General features: G+C 48.5%; 1 protein-coding gene across 1 annotated transcript in view; it reads left to right on the top strand.

The window, feature by feature from the left end:
• Positions 1-2,476: 2,476 nt before the first annotated feature.
• The window catches only part of Crim1 (cysteine rich transmembrane BMP regulator 1), a 208,539-nt gene continuing 185,667 nt past the window's right edge, over positions 2,477-25,348 (top strand). Inside the window, exon 1 of the mRNA XM_004660099.3 lies at positions 2,477-2,822. Coding sequence (XP_004660156.2) covers positions 2,492-2,822 — 331 coding nt within the window. The 5' untranslated portion in view covers positions 2,477-2,491. The remainder of the gene's footprint in view (positions 2,823-25,348) is intronic.

The following is a 25,348-nucleotide window of genomic DNA, read 5'->3' as shown; positions in this document are numbered from 1 at the left end:
CCACCGTTTACTTATTACAGAGGACTCCAGGGTGTGAAGACCTCCAAAACTGTGGTAGGGACGGTTTCCACATCTCCCTGGAAGACCCTTTTAAGAGGGGTGCTCACTCTCTTTTGCAATGGGAACAACTTCCCCAGCTCCCCCCTCAGTGATCATCAAGAAGTGTTTTCAGGACAAAGAACTTGTGACTGGAGAAATGTTTGTCGTTTCCTGATGCCAGTGATAGGGGAATATTCCACTGGTAACTTTGGCTTTTTTGGTTGAGGCTAATTAGCATGGCTCAACCAAAATATTCATCAGAAGTACAAATTTGTTCCACAAACAAGATTTCAAAGGCATCTTTGTTTCCTGTCTCTTTACACTGCTGCTATTAACGTTTGGTCCATTAGTCATGATGGCCCTGATCCAAGTGGCCGCCACACCTTTCCGCAGCAAGACCATCTTGGACAGCCAAGCCCACTGCCCACTTCACACCTGCCCCAGGACCAGGCTTGTTTTTCATAACGACCCAAGTTACTTTAGCCAATCATCCATTTTATTTATGCTCCAGTGAGTGGCGGGCCGTTATTGATACAATGAAATGACCATGGGTTCTCTCTTGATTAATCATCAAAAGGCATCATTGGGACAACCTTTGCTGAAAGCCCCCAGAAGAGAAACAATCTCCACAAGACGCACTCTGCATCCCTTCGGTAGCTTCCTGGTTCATCACAAAGCATAGTTCACCATACAGCTTTTATTTTTTATTAGCACATTCACGATAAAAAAGAAAAGAAAAGAGAAGAAAAAGGGCGCGCGGGGGTGGGTGGTATGAAAGCCCACATCCTTTTGCCCGTGAGCTTGAAACACAAAATGGCAATGTCACATGGCATTAAGGATTCATGAGCACTACCGGTGCGGCATCATGTCAAGACTTGTAGTAAGCCAACATTCAGCCTTACTCCAGAGAGAAGGGTTCAGCTCCGTGACTTTCCAGTCACTCCCTCCTATAATACGGCACCTCGGCACAGACAGGGCCACAAAACGTACAGAACGTGGACAGTTACTATTCAACTCAAGCTACAATCGTCCCCAACAGTATACAACAGAATATTGTACCCAGCACCATTTAAAGCAGTTTCGCTGGAGATCTCCCAAGAGCTCCCGAGACTCCATTACATAATATCTTTATTTATTTTTATTTTATTTTATTTATTTTTTTTCCACAAAGTCTTATTCCCCAGCTCGAGTGGACGGTGGATTCTCGTCCAGTTTGCGGAGGTTCGACGCATTTGCTTCCCCTTCGCTGGGGCCCAGCTGAGGTCGCAGCCATCTCCCCAACCCAGGATCTTCCGGGGGCGACTGGGGAGGGCGCGATGTCCCTCGACCTTCTCCAAACTCAATCCTCCCCCTCCTCTGCCCGGGGAGGTGCATCGGCCTGGGCCCTCGGCGCTTTCCAGGTTGGCCGCTCGGTGCAGACGTGCGCTCGGGACTCCGCTGCCCTCTCGCTGGTGCGTCCGGAGCCGGAGCCGCAGCGCGTCCGTGGAGCCCGGGAGCGGAGGAGCTGCGCGGCCGCCGTGGCTGGCTCGGTGAGCCCAGGGCTGCTGGAGGAAGGAGAGGGGGAGGAGGGGGAGGGGGAGGAGGAGGAGGAGGAGGAGGAGGAGGCGTGGAGGGAGGAAGGGCCAGGCCGCCGGGAGGCGAGGCGAGGCGAGGGGGAGGGATGGGGTGCTCAGCCAATGGGCTGCGCGCGGCGCGGAAGGGGGTGGGCGAGGGCTGGAGCAGGAGGAGGAGGAGGAGGAGGGGGGGGGGATGAGGTAGGATGGGGGAGGGCGCTACCCGAGCGGCGGAGGCTCGAGCCATAAACTAGCGCCCCGAGGATCGGCGCAGGAGTGGGGCGAGCCGGGCGCACAGAGCGGACGCCTTGGAGCTCGTCGCTGCGCCACCGCGCCCACTCGGCGGCTGGGGAGGCGGGCACCGGCCCCCGAGGCTGCGCCGCTCGGTCTCCACCGGCCGATCGGAGCAGGCGGCGGCGGCGGAGGAGGAGGAGAAGGAGGAGAGAGGACCAGGACCCGGAGGCGCCGCCAGTTCGGGCGGGAGACCAGCGCAGCCGCCACCACCGCCAGAAGTTTTGGGTTGAACCGGAGCTGCCGGGAGGAAACTTTTTTTTTTCTTTTCTTTCTTTCTTTCTTTTTTTTTTTTTTTTTTAAATTCCCCTCCCTCCCGGGAGGAGGAGGAGGAGGAGGAGGGGGAGCCACCGCTGCCGCTGGCGCCAGCGCTCGTGAGCTCCGGGTGCGCGCGGCCCGCAGGGGCGGCGGCGGCGGGGACGGCGGGGGGCCTGGCCCCGCGAGGGGAAGCGCACCCCCGGGGAGGCCCCCGAGGAGGGGCGGCGGCCGGGACCTCGCTCGGGGCTGCGGGGTGCGCGGCGACGGCGGCGGCGCGTGTGCCCCGCGCAGGGGAGGGCGCCCGCCGCGCTCCCGGCCCGGCTGCTTAAAGGCGGCGGCGGCCCAGGAGGATGTACTTGGTGACGGGGGGTAGGGGGCTGGCCGGCTGCGGGCACCTCCTGGTCTCGCTGCTGGCACTGTTGCTGCTGCTGGCGCGCTCGGGGACCCGGGCGCTGGTCTGCCTGCCCTGCGACGAGTCCAAGTGCGAGGAACCCCGCAGCTGCCCGGGGAGCATCGTGCAGGGAGTGTGCGGTTGCTGCTACATGTGTGCCCGCCAGAGGAACGAGAGCTGCGGCGGAGCCTACGGGCTCCACGGGGCTTGCGACCGGGGGCTTCGCTGTGTCATCCGCCCCCCGCTCAATGGCGACTCCATCACCGAGTACGAAGTGGGCGTCTGCGAAGGTACGGTGTGCCCGCCCCCACGCGTGCCGCCCCCGTCCCCCTGGGAGCGGGCTGGCTCCAACAAAGTTTCACGGAGACTCTCACCCTCCCTCCCTATCCCCCGGGGCTGAGGGAGACGGGGCACCCCGGGAAGAGACGGGACCACGGCTCCCCACCCCTCCGGGGAGGATGCCTTCCCTGGCGCCCATGCCGAAGCCGCGGTGCGCGCAATTGCACGTCGCGGGTGTGTGTGTGGGGGGGGGGGCTGCGGGGTGCCGGATCGCCCCCTGCCACACACTCGGTTCCGCAGACACACGCACACGTGTGGCGGTCCCGGCTTGGGCTGGGTGGCCGTCCCGAGCTGGGGGTCCCCCGCGCGCGGCTCTGGGGAGGGGGAGGTTGGGCACTGCGGAGGCCGGCGCGCTGGAGCCCCCGGGGCGGGCGGTCAGGGTAGGAGCCCGCCCAGCCCGCATCATAGCGCAGTGTGGCTCGGGGATTCTGCACGCAGCAGTCCGCTTCCCGGGGTGGAGACCATTCTCCACTCCAGCTCACACACACCCCAACCTCCCCGGGGGGGGGGGAACTCTAGGGATTTTTTTTTTCTTTGCGCTCTTCCTCTGCCTCCTTCCTCCCTCCTCCTCCGCGTAATAAATCAATTTCAGCTCCGGAATATGTCAGCCCAGGCAAAGTTACGCACGGTGGTGGTTACTCATTTATTTCCCTATTGAAAACGGTCAAAGGCTTTCTGTCCAGAAGAGGGGGGGAGGGTTGGGGGCGTGGGGTGGGGGGGAGGTTGCACCTGGGGATGAAAAGTTGCTGCTCTCCACCCGAGGAGATCCGACACCCGTTTGTTCCCAAGTGGTGTCGCCAGTGTCTTCGTTTTTGTTTTGTTTGACAGCGTGGTGGTGGCGGCGGCGGAGGAGGAGGTAGTCTGGCATCTCCATGCCCCCCCTCTTCTCCCCCCAGTGGAGCGTGACGGAGGGAGAGGTTTGGTAGCGGAACCTCCGTCCTTGGGGAAGCTCCATCCGTGGGGTGCGTGTGGGCTTCCGTCTGTGTGTCAGGCCAGAGGGGTGGGGGTGCTGGGTCTGGTGGCTCTTTTTTATTTAGGAGCTGATAGGCAGGACTCAAGTGAGCGCCAGTTAAAAGTGAGATTCCCTACTCGGGCTGCTGCTGGGGCCCCACGGTGCTCCCGGGGCGTCCTGTGCGCGCGTGCACATCTCCTACAGCCGTATTTCTGGAGGCGTGGTGGGATAAGAGACTGACGGGGCACATGCCCTTTGCTAGGGGCCTGCTGGGGAGCTGGGAAGGGTTTGTAACTGAAGCACCCTTGTGTGGGTGTGCGCGCGCGTGCGTGCGCCTTAAGGATAAAAATGGGCCTATTAAAACGCTATGCTTTGAAAACACGTATTTATTTTTACCCGTTTTTTTTTTAAAGGGTTATTACAGTTGTGGAAAATCGGGGAGGCCTTCCAGGTGTGGAAGCTAGTGGGCAGTAATGAGTGAAGGGAACTCTTGGGGTGGAGGGAGGTGGTGCTCCTCTGCACCTGTAGGATATTGCTTGCTTGCAAGATCTCATTTGCCCAAAATACCGGAGGGAGTGAGGGAGGAAGGGGGGGGGGCACGCTCTTGGTTCCCCTTTATCATATGGCTTGTTTCCTACCTCTGGGAGAAAATAATAATAATAAAAAAACCTGGCCATCAGATGGACTGATACAGTTTCAATGTTTGATTTTTTTTTTTTTTTTTTTTTTTTTGGAGGGGTGTTGGTGGTGGTTCTGAATGACTTAGGTTGAAAGATGCGTCTTTGAACCCTGCTGCTTGGAATGCAAAACTTGACCCAGCCTGTCTTGCAGAGAACGCACAGCTTGGTGGAGTGTGGCGGGACTGGGAAGGACTGTGGGAGGCTCTGAGGATGCTGCTAACCATAGCTCTTGCTTCATGCGTTTCTGGTGAAGGCAGCGCTCGCCCAGCACCTCCAGTAATCAGGGGCTTGGGCCGCGGTGGTGAGCCTTTCAGTCCTTGGTGGTGCGTCCCTCTTGCCCCTCCTTTCTTCTGGTGACACCCCATGCACTTCGTGGTTGCCTTCAAAATGCCTCGACGTGTTTCTTGACAGGATTGTGTTTCACTTAGGGTTCTCTAGAAACACATTTCACTTAGCAGGTCTGTTTTCAGCTACCAAAATCGTGTGCTCAGGGAGGGCTCTTCCAACGCCTCCCCCCCCCCAAAAAAAAGCAGCAGTCAAGTTGCATTCTCAATTCATGAAGCCAAGGTAAAAAATGACAAGTGTCTTCCGACATGATGTCGTGGTTGGATTTAGGCAGATATTTTAAACTGCATGCCTAAGTAATTCCAGACATTTTCACAAACTATAAGATGCATAGAAAGCATAGGTTAACTGAGAAATCTTTTCTTTCTTTAAGAATTAGAGGCATCTTTACCTGTCACTAATTATCTAGAAGGTGCCACCGTTTTGTTTTCTGCTACGTTGTACGAAATTTCTCAATGGCCAGTGTTTCCATTTTTATTCAGAGGCCCACGTGTGTGATTATCATAACTCACATGAATAGCAATCGATCCATTTTATTCATGTTGTCTCTAGTGCTGCAATTTTTGCACTAAAATGACCCCTACTGGTTGTATCTGTTAATGAAACAGTCTTTTGAAAGCTTACTTAGTTGGAGACTGAGAAAAAGTATTTCTTGGTATGGAAATTTTACTGTGACGAATGTACCTGCTTTTGATGGTATGATTTATATACATACTATGTTGTTATTTGCAATAATTTTTGTCATTCCTGCATTAGCCTTGCAAGAAAAAAAGAAAACATGCTTTTAACTGCAGTTCACAAGTGAGTTAGATAGGCCATGGGCCAAGGTGGACACCTTTGAACTTCTTGCTCTCCGCCTTAGGTTTTTAAGGCACCCTGACTCCCTAGTGAGCTCTTAGGATTGTTTGGGGACTTTTTATTATCTGTAGGAAGAACCATGAAGAAAAAACTTCTCTGCAAGACTAGATAATGTGATAAGTTGTGTCCTGTGAATCACATGAGAGTTACACTTGAATTTCTTCTCAGCAGAGTTGAAATTGTTATTACATAAACCCTGATCTAATCTTCTTCCTTTTGACTAAGTGCATTTAAAAACTTGAGCATGGAGCCAGCTACCCAAAGCTTTCTGTGTTGTATCCTCTCCGTTTTGAAACAGTGTCTTGTGGCCCTTGGGAGGGGGCCATTCCCTTTCCTGTCTCATTCAACTGGTGAGCTTCCTGTTGCCCATTGCAGAATCCTAGCTGGGTTGTTTTCTTGGCTGGGCTGCTGTCTCCAGGGAAATCACCTACAAGCCAAAGAAGCAACTTTGCCTTCTAACCCCCTCCCCCTTGGGAAAGAAGTCTGGATGGGAGATCTCTTTGGAGGATCAGAGCTTTGAAAACTAATGAAGTGAGATGGTGTAGAAAGAATGTTTTGATTGGACAGTGAGAACAGTATTTTGAACCAAGGGAATGAGGGCCATTTTTTTTTTTCTTCTGGGAGGATGAATACATTATTCTAAGGGTGGGACAAGGGGAAGCAGCCGAGTGCCCATTTGTCTGGGAGATAATCAAGGAAGAGGATAGCTTGAATTTGACATTGGGCAGACAGAGTGGTGAGGACCCAAGTGGACATTCCTGAGAGGCTGTGCTTTGAGGACCCTGTTGTGATAGACGCAGGTACCTGCCTGCAGGGAAGCACACGTTCTTTTTCTGAAGTGAATAGTTATTTACTCACTGGTCTCAGTCTTGATGGAACTTAATTTTCCATTTTTTTTTTAAACCACCTTCATTTAAGAGCTGCTTCATTCAGGACGCAATTCTCCCAGCTGTCCTAGCTCTTCCTCCACCAGCCCCGTGTCCGCCCCCCCCAAGTTCGGTGTGTCCCCCCCCCCCCCAGTGAAGATAACTTGGTGTGTATAATGGCCACATACAGCAAAAACAGGATTGTGTTCCTGGACTGTTTCCATGGAGTTTCTTTACTTGTCACCTGGAGACAATCGGACAGTGGTGGTGATGGACACTTTTGGAAGGAAGTGAGTGGGGAGCTAAGGTGAGTCCCCAGATACCAGCTGGACCAGCCAACCTACCACAGCTGGTGGCTAGGCACCGGCCCTGTGTGCAGGCCGCTCACCCTTGCGCTCTGTGACTTGTAAGTTAAGAGCCCGTGGATTTTAATTTCAACCAGTTAAATAAAGGACAAGGAGGGGCGAAGTTAATACTTTATACTGAAGTTAGAAAAAGGTAATGGGTTTCATTTTTTTGCATCTCAGAAAGTCCGCAAGGCCCGGTCAGCTCTTTGATGCCCGAGGCCAGCAGAAGGGTATAGAAAGTCCTGCTCACAGGGGATGGGAAGAGGAACCTGTCCAAGTAAACAAGGAAGTAATTAGTTCCTTCCCAAAGTAAATATTGACAAAACTTGCAGGCCCGACTATTCCCTGCACATACACAAATGACAGGACTCAGTGACCTTCACTTTGACTGTTGGGCTTACGGAATTGTCACTGTTACTGAGGAGTCTTGCTCTTCATTCCTGCTTCGCAGTGACCAGGAAGATCTGTAAGCGACAATATGTGTGTAGGTCAGTTGTGAGTAGACAGGATAATTGATGAAGAAGAGTGTGTGATCCTAAACCTGCGGGCATTGCATCCGTTTTCAGGTACTGTGTGGAGATCTGCAGCATGTCTCTCTGTCTTCCGTGGCTTGGTTCGTAGCCAGGGCTCTGGATGAAATGCTGGGGGATGCAGGGAACAGGCATTATGAAGTGGGGCGGGGGTAGTTAAGACCGTGACCTTAGAAAGATGTTAGGTGGAAGGACTAAAGAGTGACAGATGAAGAGGAGGACAAAAAATACTGAATCCATCTTAAGCACAACTCAACTATATTGTCCTTTGAAGAATAATCCAAAACACATTCCAGAGATTAATTGTGAAATTCCTGAAAAATGTGGGTGTGTTTAACATCTCTCTGGAAATGGTGCCAGCAAGAGAGATGACAGGGCAGTCTTAGCATGTAAATGCCCAAAGTGCGAGGTGGTGAAATGGAGTGGAAGGGAGATATATGGCCCAGCAGGCCTTAATACCCTGTGATCTGGGTGGCACGCTAGTTTTGGGATTTCGGAGACACCCAGTATAGCTCATTTAATTATTTGTGGAAAAAAAAAAAAGGTAGACTAGCCAAGTAGCTATGAATAACACATCAAAAGCCCGCCATCCGAGGCCTAACTCTCCAAAGCTGCATTTTCAAAGCTTGACTTACTTTCGCATAGAAATCAATCACTCCTTCATTGATTTTTTTTTTTTTTTCTACTGTGCGCAAGGCCTTCTGCTGGGGCAGAGGGCAGATGGGAAGCCTGGGGACCACTCAGTGGTATTTTCTATTCTGTACACTCTTTCAATCAAGATAAACAATAAGATAGCAAGACCAAGGAAAGAAAAAATGTGGACATTCTCATGAAAGTCCAAGCTGAGCAAAAGGGATTTGTGAATCGGTATATGATTACTTGGTAAAGTTTCTCCTAAGAATAAACGGGCTTGAGGGGAACACTTCGGGCCCTAGCGGCTAGGTAAAAAAAAAGGTGAATCCGAGTTTGGAGGAGCTCCCTTTTCTGGGCGTGAGGGAAAAGGAACCTAACTTTTCTTTACGTAGAGCCTGTGTAGTCTGGTGCCTATCAGCACGTGTTGCCCAGCATCTAAGAAGGAGCCTGCATTCTTCCCGTTTTACTAGCTGTGATTCACAGTGGCAGGCTTCCTTTCCAGAGTGCTTTTCTCTTTGTTCTGGCATGTTCCAGTAGGCACAGAAATGTGGGCAGTGAGCTGGGAGGTGTCTTTGATGAACAGCTCTCCCTTGCCCGCCCGCTCTGCTGCGGCTTCCACTGGCCTGTTGGTTTGGTCAGGTCACGGAGGCCTCGGTGCTTGCCACAGGACCCCCTCCACTGGATGGAGAGACAGGGTGCTTGGCCACACCGACATTTAAGAAGGCGCTCAGGTAAAAAAAAAAAAACAAAAAAAAAAAAAAACAAAAACTCTTTGTAAGTTTTGGGGTCCAAGTGGAAAAGTTTTGTTTTGTCCTCCTCCCCACCTCCCCCCAAAAGATCCTATTTTCTTTTCTTAGTTGCAAAGGCCCTTGTGACTTCTCCAGCCACAATGGATTACCTTTGTTTTGGTGGAAGAGTGGAACAGCCCAAGGTTAAGTCACACTGTCCGCCTAACCCTCATGGTCCTGAGTCAGGGCTGCTTAGGAGTAAGGAGTTTGTACTCTTAGAAAAGGAGACGGTTGTTGCCACGTTCAAGTCCCTTGTCCGCCTACAGTCTTCCAACTGCACAAATACAGTGAATTAAGCTAATGGCCTCTGAAGCTGTTTGCTGTCTCTCTTCCTAATGCCTGCTTGTTATATCTCGTCCAAATCATTACTACAGCATTTGCATAGTTGGGGTAAATTTGGGGGGATCTAACATTCTTTGTGTTGCATCATGGGGAACTGTAAACTTTGCCATTTTTCTGTGGGCTGCTATTTCATCTTAGGCATGGAGGGGGACCTAAACTGACCCTAATTAGTAATGTGCTCCCCCCCCCCATGTTACGTTGGGAAAGATTTCACTGGTAGCTCTTGGAGAGGTCACACTGATGGTCAGCACAGGTTTAGGTCTTGTCTTGAGCCAAGGGAATAAGCTGTTTGCACAGCACCCCGCCCCCTTTGGAACCCCAAGCCCACCTGCTGCTGAACTGCATTCAGGCTAGGCAAAACCAGAGGGTTAACCCATCCATTCCCTTCTAGTTGAGCCGTTTAATCTCTTTATAAGTCACCCCATTTCTCCGTTAAGTTAGGACTATCCCTCCTGCCCACAAATATTTATTGGGCATGTGCTGTGGGTCTGGTCTGTGTGCTATAAAGTGGTGACACCCGTTTGTAAAACTGGGCTTCTGAAATTTTAACGCGCACACGGTCACCTGGGGAGCTTATTAAAAGTGCAGGTTCTTGGGCTGGGGGGGGGGGGGCACCAGTTAGTGGGGAAGCACATGCCTGGCATGTGCGGAGCTCTGATCCCCACACCTAAGCCAGCAGAACGCAGGCTCTGACTCAGCAGGCCAGGGAGGGGCTCGGGGGGAGCCTGAGGTTCCGCAAGTCTAACAGACTCTCCAGACTCTCCGGTGATGCCAGCCGCGGAGGCCCCAGGACCACACTCTCCGTAGCAAAGTTGCCGGCCCCTGGGTACCGCTCTTGTAGGGCCAGGGTATTTATAACACAAGACCCGAAAACTGTTACTTGCTTTTAGAATGATTATTTTCCAGCCCAAATAGGATGAGATAGGAAGCCTGTTTTCACAGGTGGATGGGCAAAGCCGGGATCATTTACCGCAGTCTGTAGTAGGGGCTGAGCAGGTTGGAGGAAGGGGAGGGCGGCCCAATGGCACTCTGACCACTGGGGAGAAATACAGAGGATGGTGTCGCATTCATATCTAGCGTCTCTCCTTTCTTCTTTTTTTTAAATTTTTTTTTTTTTTGTTCATTCTTATTTATTTGAGAGTGACAGAGAGAGAGGGAGAGAGAACGGGCGCGCCAGGGCTTCCAGCCACCACTGCAAACAAACTCCAGATGCGCGTCCCATTGTGCATCTGGCTAATGTGGGTCCTGGGGAACTGAGCCTTGAACTGGGGTCCTTAGGCCTCACAGGCAAGCACTTAGCCACTAAGCCATCTCTCCAGCCCTCTCCTCTTTTCTTCTTTTTTTTTTTTAAATATTTTTTGTTTATTTATTTGAGAGTGACAGAGAGAGAAAGAGGCAGAGAGAGGGAGAGAGAATGGGCACGCCAGGGTTTCCAGCCACTGTAAGCAAACTCCAGACGAATGCGCCCCCTTGTGCATCTGGCTAACATGGGTCCTGGGGAATCAAGCCTTGAACCAGGGTCCTTTGGCTTTGCAGGCAAGTGCTTAACCACTAAGCCATCTCTCCAGCCCATCCTCTCTTCTTTATGCCAATCCTCTAATTATTATTTTAAGGAAAAGAAAATAGACTTTGAGGCTAGACAAATAGACAAACCAGTGTTCACATCTTAACTCAGGTTTTTAAAAGAAAATTACACACACACACACACACACACACACACACACACACACACACACACACAGAGAGAATGAGAGAGAGAGAAAGAAGGGGGGGGGGAATGGGGCCTCTAGCCACTGCTGCAAATGAGCTCCAGACGCATGCACCACCTTGTGCATCTGGCTTTACGGATACTGGGGAATCGAACTTGGGTCCTTTGGCTTTTGCCAGCAAGCACCTTAACTGCTAAGCCATCTCTCCAGCCCTTAGCTCAAGCTTTTAACTGTGAGATAACCTTGCTTGGGGTTCAGTTTTCTCAGCTGTGAAGATGGAATCAGTAGCTTACTTTCAAGTGACATTGTAGTGAGTATTAAAGGCAATGAATTTATATTACATGTGATTACAGAGATCTTTCTACATATATGTGAGGTTATAGGTGTATACTTACCTTTGAGCTAATGCTCTCCTTGGTATCAACTATTTTTTTTTCTAAAATAACTAATATTAATTCGAGTTTGCATCCTTTCTCATTATCTTTCACTTTCTCTGTATATAAATTCAGAAGTCTGCCTTGAGGACTTCTCCTTTACAAAGGAGGGACAGGTTTCTGGTCTTAGATGTTTGTCCCAGAGAAAAGGACCTTAGGGTACACACTAAGTGCAGCTGTCTTATGAGGTGCACCCCAACATCCCAGCCCCTTCGGAGCTTCTCCAGATGTAACATTTGCATGATTTCATGATTTGAGTTCTTATTTTCAAAAGCTATTTCAAATTCATATTTTTAACATTTTTGCACATGCCCATGTGAGGGGTGTGTGTGTGTGTGTTGTATACGTGTGCATGGGCACACACGTATGTAGGTGCACGAAAACACACGTACCACGTATGTTTGGAAGCCAGAGGTTGACATCGGATGTCATCCTCCATTGCTCTCCACCCTATTTTCTGAGTCAGGCTCTCTCCCTTGAACCCAGGGCGTGTGGGTCCAGCCAGTCTTGGCTACCCAGCTGGCACCTGGGATCCCCTTGTCTCTGCCCTCCTTAGTGCTGGGATTACAAGCAGGCCACCCACAGCCGACCAGCATTTATGGGTATGGGGGGCCAAAGCCAGATCCTTACATTTGCACAGCAAGCCCTGAGCCATCTCCCCAGACCCTCAAGTTCATAATTTTAAAAAGAGACATGTGATTTCCTGACACCAAGGGCCAAGGCCTCCCCCGACTACACGTCACCATCCCTGGCATCCTGCCTTTCCCCTGCGTGTGTGTGTGTCACAGGGTTGCCATGGGCTGGCATCTTGGGGACCCCGAGTCTGCTGCAGGGATAGGAAGAACACCTCCATCCTCCTTAGTTCCTAGTGTGGGTGTGGACCCACAACCCCACTTGTTCTTCACCCTGACTCTTTCATGCCTGGAAGTGAGCATCCTTTTTATTCAGTAGTTACTGGCTAAGAATTCTCAAGAATGGGTACTTCGTGGAAAAAGGAGAAAGCTCTTGATGGGAGAAAAGAAAAAAATCCTTGGAATCTAAGCTATAACTCATCTTTCTTCTTGACAGCCAAGCCTTATTATAACTGGAAATTTTTTTTTTAGTCACTCTTAGAACCTATCATTATTGGACTGTCTGCTGTCTTTTATCCAAGGTGTTGTATTCAAAAATGTAACGTGTAGGCAAAAGGAGAAAAACTGCGACTCGACTTTCAAGTCCACATTAGTCACATCCAACCATAACATCCCCATCCGATACACGCTGAGAATATTTGTCTTAAGAATAGTTAAGAAAGAAAATTTTAACTGGTAATTATATTTTAGGATGTTGTCATTTTACACGTCCTAAGTTTAAGTTCCTGGGAATTTGAAGCATCTTAAAACTGGCAGTTTTAGCAACCTTTAGTAACCAACCATTTTGGCCATCCCAAAGTTAAGTAATAATAATAATAACAACAACAACAGAAATAAAAAAATTGTAAGCAGTAACTGAAACCATGCCCATCTTATTTAGCATGTCAAAACAAAAAGCATAAACAAATATCTCGGATTCAAAACAGAAAGGAATTTCTGGCCGGGCAGGATGAAACCTGATCCCGCAGAGCCAGTCTTTCCGAGGTAAGTTACTTGCCTCTTACAAAGGCCACAGCAAAACGGTTCACAGCTGTGATCAAACAGGGGGTATTGAAGCCTTGGAGGATTATAACACCTCTTTTTTGAGATTGCAAAAGACCTGACAGAAAGAGGCGAGAGGAGTCTGCCTTGAGGGCGTTCCGTCTGAACTAGTTAGTAAGAATTATTTGGACCCCCTTCAGACCTCATCAAGAGTGAAGAATCTTACATGTGAGCAGTGCCTTCTCCCCTTAGAGTGGGTGTTTATCTATCATTCTGCAGAGACAGATCTTTAAAAAAAAATCTCACTTATTCTAGTTGGAGTGTGACATTTTATTATTTTGTTTGTTTGTTTTTTGTTTTTCGAGGTTGGGTCTCACTCTAGCCCAGGCTTACCTGGAATTCACTATGGAGTCTCAGGGTGGCCTCAAACTCACAGCGATCCTCCTACCTCTGCTTCCCGAGTACTGAGATTAAAGGCGTGCACCACCACACCTGGCTTATTGTAATATTTTTTAAAGGTATGAGTGAGGTAAGGTTTTAGACAGTTCTTAATCTCTGGAAATCAAAGTAGAAGGATCTCTAAATGGATTGAAAAAGTGGGAATAATAATATGTTTTCCAAAATCACCACTACCTGTGACATAAAAATGAAAGAGCAAATAAATTTTCATGTGTTTTTAAACATGTTTTTTATTTATTTTTTTTTGAGGGAAGCCCAACAGACTGCCATTTAAAAATATATTTTTATTTATTTGAGAGAGAGAGAATGGGTGCGCCAGGGCCTTAGCCACTGCAAAGGAACTCCAATGTGCCACCTTGTGCATCTGGTTTACATGGGTCCTGGGGGATTGAACCTGGATCCTTCGGCTTTGCAGGCCTTAACTGCTAAGCCATCCAGCCAGCCTCAGACTGCCCTTTTTCATGCGTGTGTGAGGTGGGGAGAGAATGGGTGCACCAGGGCCTCTAGCCACTGAAATTGAACTCCAGCTGTCTGCGTCTGGCTTATGTGGAATATGGAGAGTCGAACCTGGGACCTTAGGCTTTGCAGGCAAGTGCCTTAACCAGTAAGCCATCTCTACAGCCCAGATTTCCATATCTTAATGAAAGGAGTGCGAATATATTTGTTTATGTCCTGGCTTGTCTCAGAAAGGACTTGAGGTTGCTCAGAAAGGTCAACACCAGCAGATTCTTACCTGTGAGGGAGGCATAGTAAGGAGGAGAAAAACATGGGGATTTCTGGATCTTAGTCACTTAAATCACCACAACTACCCTTTTGCTTCATTTCACCTTAATATGTCAAAAGGGAGTTAGAGTCATGTACCTGAGGGAACAGGAACTGAAACGGATAGGCTCTTCAGGCCATTCTTTGGTCATGAGGTCCGCTTTTATGACCCCGAAGTGCTGGTCAGAGATCAAATACTACCTTGTGCTTGCTGAGCCAGGGAAGGAAAGGTAGTGTCTTACCTGGTGCTCTGCCAGGTGCTGTAGGCCGAAGGGCTGAGCTGGAAAAGCCCAAGAAGTCTGCCCTGGTTGTGTTCCTTGGGACGCATTAGAGACGCCCAAGACATCATCATTGGAATGTCAGTGGCATCTATGAAATATCCGCAATCTTAACTGTGACCTGGCCTGCGCCCAAGGTAGACCCAACCTCTGAGGCGGCCTGCGTGCCTTCCTGATTCCTTCCCCCTTTCTCATTTGCTTCAGTGATTCTTACAGCAGCCTCCCGCGGGTCTGAGGTGGGTGAGTGGGTGGGTGGGTGACACAGCGCGAAGAGAGAAGCAGCCCGAGCCCAGGCAGGACCGAACTCGCCCGGATCCACTCGCTGCCGTCTGCCTGTGACGCGGGAGGCTGAGTAATTGCTGCCCTTCCTAATGCTGCCGGCCGCAGCCGCATTCTCCGCATTCTTCTACCTTTGCTGCTGTTTTCACTTGCCAGGGAGTTTCCTTAAGGAGAAGGCCGAGTTTAAAGAAACACAGCCAACCGTGCACGCAGACAGTCACCGGCCACATGGGACCCGTGGGTGCCCAAGTTGGGAGGATGAAAGGATTCGTCCTTGCAGAGGCCGAGCTGCACGCCGCACACGCTCCTGAATGTCCGCATGTCACCCACCGAGGAGCCTTTTGACTGTTGGTGACAAAACATGAGCTACCCTCTTGGGGGGTCTGGAAGCTGCTTCTTTGCGCTGAAGTTCACGGGCAGGGCTTGGAGTGAGGCTCCTTGGCATGAGCCTGCAGCCCTGGAACTAAATACCTGTTATTCTAAAGAATGGGGAGGGCTTCCCACAGCCTGCAGCAGCTCCCACCCATCAGCTTGCTCTGCCTGCGCAGCCTTCCAGAATGAGGCACTGGCTGATTAATTCCAATCAGGACTTCTTCATTAATAAAACGAGGCGAATGTCACGTGGTCCTCAGTGTAGGACCTGAGAAATCGCAACAATTAATTACCACGTAGCTGACTTCCCTCACTCTCGTTGACAGTTCCGTTTCCTCAGCACCAATCCCTACAAAGTTATTTGATTCTTACTTTTCTGTAATGCCTTGCTTGGTGTCCCCAAATAAATATTTTTTTTCCCCCTCCAGTCTATAAAACTCTTAAGTTTACTAATGACTGCGGGCTGGGGAGATGGCTTGGCTGCTTCTGGTGCTTGTCTGTGAACCCTTAAGACCCAGGGTTCCATTCCCTTCCCCAGTACCCGTGCAAGGCAGATGCACGAGGTGGCACATGCATCTGGAGTTTTATTTTCAGTGGCTGGAGGCCCGTGAGTGCCTATTCTCTCTCTCCTCCTTCAAAATACGTAAATATATGTTTTTAAAACGTTTGCTAATGACTGGGTGAGCATTTTATGTTGCACTGTGGCTGGCACTGGCTTTCCGTTTGTTTTCTCCTTTAAAAGATGGTATCAGAGGTTAAATCCTGTTCCCGGCTCTTACAGGGTCTCATCCGGTCTAGATTTCTAGATAGCTAATGGGTAGTGCCCATTTGAAACAGCATTGAAGGGGTGGATATGGTATTCCTCTCCGAACCCGAGCTCTTGCCTAGGGTAGGTTTTCCGGCATTCTTCCCCAGGTGTATGAATAGGTCTTTATTTCGCCTGCCTTCCTGCTTGCTGGGGGATTCTTACGGGAGCACTTTGATGAGATTCTAGAGACAGCCAGGGAGTGGAGTAGTGTGGATGCAGGTGCCCGGTGAGTTTGTGCCAAGAGGTCTGTTGGTACCTTGCCGTGCCTGCTTCTCTGTGCTGTGGGTTGGCCTTCCTTCTCCAGCAGCTTCTTGCCAGGAACCTAGTTCGAGCTGGATCTTGAGAGCCCGTGGAAAAAATGTTCACCCTGCAATCTTTCCATTTGCCTCCACATTCTTCCCAGCACGCTGCACGCAGCTCTCCAGCTATGGGCGGGCAGGCTGGGCACAGAAGTTGATGCCAAGAGTCCTGTCCTCTGTGAGGATCCCTTCCAGTCCCCGTATCTGCACTCAGGGCCAAAGCATTCTGTGGAAATTTTGGCAGGGGGAACATAAGCCAGGGCACATCAGCTTTATTTGACACTGGGGGATATGGTAACATGAGCCCTAGAGGGATAAAACGTTGCACACGTAAAGCAAAGTTCTTTTTTTTTATATTCTTTGTTCATTTATTTATTTGAGAGTGACAGAGAGAGAGGGAGAGAAATAGGCAGATACAGAGGGAATGGGCGCGCCAGGGTCCCCAGCCACTGCAAAGGAACTCCAGATGCATGCGCCCCTTTGTGCATCTGGCTAACGTAGGTCCTGGGGAGTCGAGCTCAGGCTTCACAGGCAAGCACTTAACCGCTAAGCCATCTCTCCACCCCAACAGCAAAATTCTTTACAAGGTTAGGGTAGCCATGCTGGCCTAAAATGAAGTGCCCAGGACAGGAAAATCTTTCCTCAAACCTGTGCGTGTCCAGTTACTGAAGCCCCCCCCCCCCCAGAGGCAGGATGCTAGAACGATGTTCTTGCACTTTTTAGTTCACTTTGTGCCTGTGTGTGTGTGTGTATGCCTGTGTGTGTCTGTTTCGTCTCTGAGGTCACAGCACATCACAACGTGGAGAGAACACCCCACGCTGTTCTACCAGTGTATGCAACTCCTAGGTCCTCAGCAAGCTAAGCGTCGTCTCCACTCTGTAGAAATCAGCAAAGCGAAAGTGCTCTTCTTGGGCTGGAGTGATGGCTTGGTGGTTAAGGTGCTTGCCTGCAAAGCCTAAGGACCCAGGTTTGATTCCCCAGTGCCCATATTAGCCAGATGTACAGGGTGGGGCATGTGTTTATAGTTCATTTGCAGTGGTTAGAGAATCTGGTGTTCCCGTTCTCGCCCTCTCTCTCAAATTAAAAAAAAAAAATTTTTTTTTGGAAAAGAAAATGTACTTCTTAATAAAGATTACAGCACCTTGTTTTATTATTTATATTTGAAAAGAAGCATAGTTCTAATTAAAATGGTGTTGTCTTTAAAACTGCCTACTTTATTAGAATATCTATAAGTAGACAAGTGGAGCTCAGAACTGTTACTGACATTTATTTCTTGGTGATTGAGACAAGTTTTATTACCCTTTATAGCAGTGTAGGGTGATTGATAGCAGGCCATCATTCACCATCATATTTTGACCTCATTTAGGAAATTTAGATGTGAGAGCCAAAAGAAAAAAGCAGAAATGTAAGGTGAAAATTAGAAGATCCCTGCAGGGAAATAAGCAAACTCAATGAAGACAAAGTTTTTTTGTTTTTGTTTAGTTTTGTTTTTAAACTGGAATGAGATTAAGTTCTTTCAAAGGCCATGCTGGGAAAAGGTGAGTCTTCTGCAGCCAAGTTTATTGACTATCTGTTCAGGAAATTAGATGCTTTAGAAAGAGAAAGGAAAAAGAGAAGGCTACCAGCAGAGAGCTGGAAAACTTGAGGTAGATACAGTATTTACGTGTTTTAATAACATAAACCATGCCCAGGAGAAATCTATAATTGCAGCTGCATTTGGCACTGAGAATAGCCCATGTATTATATTTTTCAAATTGTGTGTAACTATGTAACCATATGACCTTGAGTCAGAAATGCCTGGGTGATAATGTTTCTTGAGAGAACGGACAAGTAGAAAGAATAAGGAAGTAGAAGAGAACAGGCATAAAGGAAGAACAGTGAACTCCTTTATTTCTGGATGTGCATTTTATATCCATAATTATTCCAACCACTGCTAATATTAGTGTAACAAGCATGTAACTTCCCATAGGGCCATAGTAATTTGCACATTCATACTAAAAGCCTATAAGTAAGGGAAAATTAGATTCCTAAATGCAAGATCTGACTATCTTGTTCCCCAAATTTTAGGTCTTCCAGCCTTAATTTGCATTTGTCTTGGACAAAGACCCTTGGAGAATTCAGAAAACTCAGGCTAGCAACTGGGAAACGGGAGTGGCGCTGGCTTTCATAGTCTCCACAACCTTTCAATCGTGCTCCTACCCTTTGGGCTGCTGCTTTGTAACCCTCCCAGGAAAAAGTAATGCCATCCTTGCCCTGGTTGCCCGTAAATAGCACTTTCCCCTTCCCTTGTTCTAGGCTTTTCCTAGTGTGTCAGAGTTCACATTTCTGGCTCCCTCTCTTGTTGTGACCCCCGAGGGCCAGGATTGTGTGTTATTCTAGTGCTTGGCACACAGAAAGAACTCAATGAGCATTTGTTGACTAAATCTAGACTCAAGGTCATCCAAGATATTATACAAAAACGTTTCCATCGGAACTGTTGCGTTTGCATTATGGAAACCAAAACAAGTGGCCCTTACCTGTTCCGAGAATCCCAGTGTGAAGTCCTGTGACTGCAGAGCGAAGGCCAGGCTGGTGTTAACTGTATCAGCCCCAGTCAGTCTTGGCGATTTCTGTAATGTTTCCATCATGGGTTCCTCTCGGCTGCGTTTGTTGTGGGTGAGGTTTAGAGGTGACGTTCACTGCTGAGGACTTTTCCTCCCTCCAGGTTGTCATCAAGATGTCACCTTTTATTTAATACAAATTTTATTTTTTAATTTTATTGATTTAATGTGAGAGAAGCAGAGAGGCGGGGGAGGGGGGTGCACATCCGGGCCTCCAGCTACTGCAAAAGAACTCCAGACATGTGCGCCCCCTTGTGCATCTGACTAACGTGGGTCCTGGGGAATCGAACCTGGGTCCTTTGGCTGTGCAGGCAAACGCCTTAACCGCTAAGCCATCTGTCCAGCCCCAAGGTGTCATCTTTTATTCACAGCCCCTCAATTTGCCTGTAAGAACGTTCCGCGTGTGTGGTCGCTGTTAACCGTCTCCTGGTTGCCAGGGCTCTGTGCCCTGAGCAGGTGTGGTCATTGGTTGCTGGTAAACAGTTGCTAAATGGTTATGAATTGCTTTGTAAACACACGTCAGATGGCCACAGGAATAGTGAAACAGACTTCGGGATTCTTGGCAAACCCAGAGTGGTGTCTTAAACATGTATGTTCACTAAGCAGGGGGACTTTAGTGCAACAAAGATGTGTTGAATGTTTAGTCCGTGTTGAGAGCAGTGAGTAAAACCGCCTATTTACCACTTCAGGTGATCTCCAACTGTCCTGAGGAATTAGACTGGCTCCTCAGAGGAAGGAAGTATTAGGCAACAACAGGAGGATGCAAGTGTGTGACTTCGAATAATGAAAATGCCTCACAATGGCTTGAGCAGGAAGTCCACAGGAATGCAGCATAAGGAATTTAGGTGCGCACATCCCACTCGGATTTACTGCAATCCCTGTGCTTTCAGGGACTGGGGAATTTTTGATGAGTGGCTGGAGCCTCGTTCTTTATTTGGTAGTGAGGCGTTTGTTTTCCCGTCGCCGTCAGTCCTGAACTTTTTGTTTGTTTGTTTTTCTGAAAGTCTTTAAGGTGATTGACAAATTAAGACAGACCATGACCAAAAGCACTTCAAGGTATCGGGGTAAATTGGACCTTTGGGTCACACATCAACATGAAGCTTTTCAGTTGCTAAGGAAGAAAGATACAAACAGGATTAAGACGGACACACACCCAGGGCCCCACTTACCCTGGTACAAGCTGCAGTACCTGTGCAAGTTTCGTTTGTTTGTTTTGCTTTGTTCTTTGCCTGGTGCAAAGGGACCAAGCACAGGACCACCACTGAGCTGAACGTACCCCGCCCAACCCCCTGGGCAGCCCTTCATCCTGTGGTGAATGTGCCCCAGAGCCCAGCTTTCCCCTCCCACCCCATGGCTGGAATTCTGACTTCTCTGCAGTGCCGTTTTCCTCGCCCTCCCCGCATTTAAGATGTACATCTCACCCTTGATGGAAACGAATGTGAGTGTCACGGTCTGTGGCTTTCCCAGGTACCCACTTTAGGTCCTTCTGCTGACCATCTCTAGTTGTTGTAAAGATTTGCAGAAGGGGGCTGGAGAGATGGCTTAGCGGCTAAGCGCTTGCCTGTGAAGCCTAAGGACCCCAGTTCGAGGCTCGATTTCCCCAGGACCCACGATAGCCAGATGCACAAGGGGTCGCACGCGTCTGGAGTTCGTTTGCAGTGGCTGGAAGCCCTGGTGTGCCCATTCTCTCTCTCTCTCTGTCCCTCTCTCTCTGTTTCTTTCTCTCTCTGTTGCTCTAATATACATAAATAAAACATATTTGGAGAAGGGAAGGGCAGCTTTGTTGGACCAGAAGGCTTACAGCCATAAACCTGTAGGTAATGTAGGGAATGTGTAGTTGACAATGAAATGTGAAGATTTCTAAGCAAAGTCATTTTTTTTGTTGTTCCACTGGTCAGTTTCTTCTGTGTAGAAGTGATTTTTTTAAAACTTTTGTTTTTGTGCGTGTGTGTCTGTGGCTTCATTATCACTGCAAGTTTAAAAATCGTGTCCTGGGCCTTGGTCAGGTCTATCCTGAGTGTTGCCTTTTCTAAGACTTTTTCAGCAGAAGGAACGTTTGACCCGATGGGGGAAATTCTGCCTGAACAGGGAGGGGTGTGTTTCTCAAACCCATGGTTCCGTGGCTGACTTGGGGGCTAGGGGGATGGACCCCCAGGCTGTTCTTGCATGGTCTGAGCACACTTAACCCTCAGACTTCAGCCAAAGAAATGAATGGAGGCAGAGAGCTGGGAACAGAGGTGAAGGAGGGAGTGTCCGCCAGTCTGCAAGCCAAGGTAAACAGTGCTTGTAACTGAGCAGTGGACTTCCTGGAAGAAGAGAGCTGGAGAGAAGTGGGTGGGAAGTCCGCCCAGCAAGTACCATTCTTAGCACTGGATAGCTGGGCCGCCCTGAGTCCTGAAGGGAACCTCTTGAAGCCGTTGGTGGGATGTCCTTGCGCGAACTGGCCTTTGACGGTCTGCCTACCGTGCCTTCAGTTGGACTCTTGAGGAGGGAAAAACAGAAGTCCTGTGTGGGATGGAGAAAGCAAACAGACAGGCCTTTCTGAGGAGGGAGACGTGAAGTCACTTGTGACACAGGGATGGAGCCTTGCAGAAGAAACAGGATGGTGGAGGGACGGCGTCCCCGAGTCTGCGTGTGTGGGAACAGACTTTCTCTGTCAGTCTTCCCTTACCGGGGGAGAAAGGTGTCATGATTAGTGGACAGCTGTACCTGTGTTACCGACTATGTGATGTGGGCATATTCTAATTAGAGCAAATGTACGCTTGCAGAAGAGACCGCCCGCTGTGCCCTGTGCTTATCCTGGCACCGGCTTCCTGTCCAGACTGTGCGTAGCAGTTTTGTAAGTTTCTGCTAAGCCCCAGAGCAGAAGAAGGAAAACCATCTGAGATGTGGACAGGAAACTCACTGAGCAAAGAGCTTGCCACACCAGCATGACGGCCCGAGTTCAGATCCGAGCTCCCACACAGGACGCCGGGTGTGATAGCACACACCTGTCATCCCAGAACTGGGGAGCCGGACACAAGGAGATCCCTAAATCTAGCTAATCTAGCCAAATCGGAGAGCTGTGGGTTCAGTTCAGGAAGAGATCCTGTCTCAGGGAGGAAGGTGGGAAGGAGTTCAGGCAGACACCCCGTGTCACCCTCTGGCCTTCACACACGCCCGCGTGCCTACACATGGGCAAGCTCGCATAGACCCACGCGTGCGTACCGGGCACTTGCAGAAGATCTGCCTGCGTCTGACCATCATTAATGAGTGCGTTGAGATGCATCCCACGCTCAAGGAGTCTTGGAGCGTATAGTTGCAGATAAAGAGCTTTTCCTTAGATAGAGAGGCACAAGGGCTGGAGAGATGGCTTAGCGGTTAAGCACTTGCCTGTGAAGCCTAAGGACCCCAGTTCGAGGCTCGACTCCCCAGGACCCACGTTAGCCAGATGCACAAGGGGGTGCAAGCATCTGGAGTTCGTTTGCAGTGGCTGGAAGCCCTGGCGCGCCCATTCTCTCTGTCTACCTACCTATTTCTGTATCTCTCTCTCTCTCTCAAATAAATAATTAAAATAATTAAAAAAAAAAGATAGAGAGGCACAAGCCCTTTGAAAGGCTCCTTAGAAAGGTGTTATCTGAATTCCCTTTGACTTAAATTTTTGATTATTTGTTTGCCATCACTAGCTATGTTTGACATCAGGTGTACTGCCATCTTCTATCTGGTTTTTGTTTTTTTTTGAGGCAAGCCCAAAAGACTCGCCTTTTTTGAAAGAGAGAGAATTGGTATGAGAGAGGCAGAAAGAAAGAGAGAATTAGGTGTGCCAGAGCCTCCAGCCACTGTAATAAAACTTGGAATGCATGTGCCACCTTGTGTCCATGTGCGACCTTGCGCGTGGGTCACCTTGTGTGTCAGGCTTACGTGGGATCTGGTGAGTTGAACGAGGGACCTTAGGCAAGTGCCTTAACTGCTAAGCCATATCTCCATCCCTTGCTGCCATCTTTTAAATGAAAACTATTATCAAGGTAATAGCACTTGACAATTTGGAAACTAAGAGAAGAAGTTATCCCAAACCACTCTTGTTCTCAACACAAAACTACAAAAATCCGTATTCCCGTTTAATCTTCAAAAGCGCGTCTCATACCCTGATTTCTTCAGGTCAACATCGGATGTGTTTTCCCGGGCTGCTGCATGATCTCCCTAACTGTACTTTAAGCTGAATCATTGAGATGTGTGTGTCAGCTTCAGGGTTCCATTTCTTCACCCTCCTTTCCTTTTTGAGATACATAAAAGAGATATGAAGGGAAAAAATAGTCATTCCAGGTGAACTTCATAGAACGTTGTGTGCAGTCTTAATAGAGTTTGGTTTTTTTCTCAATGTCTAGGCTCTGCAAGCAGATCACTGGGGTTGTCATTCCAGCTAGGACATGCTCCTGTGTATCTTGGCCTAGGGCAGGACTGTCACTCTTGTTTTGTTATGTACTTTCCTGCCACCAGGACTGCATAGGTGGTATAAACACTGACAAGCTAACTGTGAAGTTAGCTAGTGATTTGCACGCTTTGTGCAAATAGCCTATTGGTTAGAGGCATTTTAATTCCGTTGTTTTTTTCTTTTTAAAAAATGCATCATTTGTTTCAGACAGAGAAGGAGGGAAAGAGAGAGAGAATATGAATGGGCGCACCAGGGCCTCCAGCCACTGCAAATGAACTGCAGATGCATGCGTCCCCTTGTGCATCTGGCTTACCTGGGTCCTGGAGAGTTGCAGACAAACGCCTTACTGCCAAGCCATCTCTCCAGCCCTTGCTTGTTTTTTTTCTAATAGCATATTTAAGATTAGACATGTTTGTTTAGTATGAAAAATGAATATAAGATATTCACTTTACAAGATGCTCACTTCATGATGAATGTAACAAACTTTATGCTTTGCAATTCACTCTGTGTTCTTGTTACCAAGGAGTTTGAGGATTCAAAACAGTTTATTTCTATCATTTTATACATTAAAACCCTGAGGCCTAGAAATTGACCAGCAGGGATATAGTGTGGACAAATTCAGCTCATTGTCAGGATTAAGTTTGTTGAGATCCTGTCAGGCACACTATCTTTTATCACTGACTTTACCGTAGTTTTTGTAGCTCAGACACTAGTTTTATATTCAATAAATACATGACATTTGTTGTTGTATTTCTGATTCATTTCTGCACTATATAAAAATACCAGTTCTCAAAAAGATAAAAATTTAAAAAAAAAAATCTTACTCAAAACCATTTGCACAAACAGCATGAAGTTCCGTGTTACAAATCTGAGAACGTAACTTGTGGCTGATAAATGTCAGTTAACACAATCAGTTCATAAGACACGAGCCTTCCCAGGCTGCTTGTTATTTGGAAAATACCTAATGAGGCTCTTTAAGCCATAGCATGCCACCAGGGTAAGCATAGGCGCAGTTAGAATTGAGCAGATGCTTTTTTAAACAACATACTTAGTACTAAAAAAACTAATCCAGAGGTAAAATAGCATCCACTTTCAGGTTTGTTACAGTTATCTTCTGTTGCCAGGAGAAACACCCAGCCAACAGCAACTTACGGAGGAAAAGGGTTTATGTCGGCTTACAGGCCTGTGAGGAAGTTTCATCACAGCAAGGCAGAGCGGAGGCTGGTTATCCCATCTTGCCACAGCAGCTGGCAGAAAGAGAGAGCTGGCTCTGGCAAGGGGTCAAGGGGCCCTTAACACCCCAAACGACACACCTCCTCCAGCAAGACTCTCACCTCCCAAATTTCCATCAGCTGGGGATTGAGTATGAAGCTTAATTCCAGACATGTGAGGCTACAGGGGACATTTCTTATTCAAGCAACCCCACATTTCAATCTTGGGAATTTATGGGATTTTAATTACATTATGAGTTAATATTAAAGTTAGTATACAACATTCACAATTTGAAGTGTAAAGTTTAATACCTTCTACAACAACAAATGTTTGCCATTCACCCTCCCCCTGCCAAAATGTACACGCTGAAATTGTGTCTCCAAGGTGAATAAAGGGAGAAAGTTAGTGACAATTTCAGAGTTTGAAAAAGCAGAGGGAACCTGAGATTTTCCTAAGTTTTAGTCTAAGGTGGGGCTTGTAGTGCCATTGAAATCAATTTAGGTGAAAACATGTAAAGATGAGACTTGAGAGATTGTCTCCAGTACTGTAGTGGGATCTTTAATCGGTTAACTTTTTGTTATTAACCAAAACATAAGTTCAGAATCTTCTTCTATTGTTTTGATTTTTTCAGGTAGGGTCTCACTCTAGCCCAGGCTGACCTGGAATTCACTATGGAGTCTCAGGGTGGCCTCGAACTCACGGCAGTCCTCCTACCTCTGCCTCCTGAGTGCTGGGATTAAAGGCGTGCGCCACCACGCCAGGCAGAATCGTCTTAATAATATGCTTATAAATGTTTGAGTCAGTTTGTAGAGGTCGATAGGCCTCATCCTTGTATGGCAGGTCGGTAGCACGATTTGGTAGCAGTGTGCGCTGAAGGACAGGTTTAGCTGCAGCTGAGTG

This window comes from Jaculus jaculus, chromosome 18 (genome assembly GCF_020740685.1).
Source record: "Jaculus jaculus isolate mJacJac1 chromosome 18, mJacJac1.mat.Y.cur, whole genome shotgun sequence".
Classification (NCBI taxonomy): Eukaryota; Metazoa; Chordata; class Mammalia; order Rodentia; family Dipodidae; genus Jaculus; species Jaculus jaculus.
This window is presented reverse-complemented; position numbering and strand designations above follow the sequence as displayed.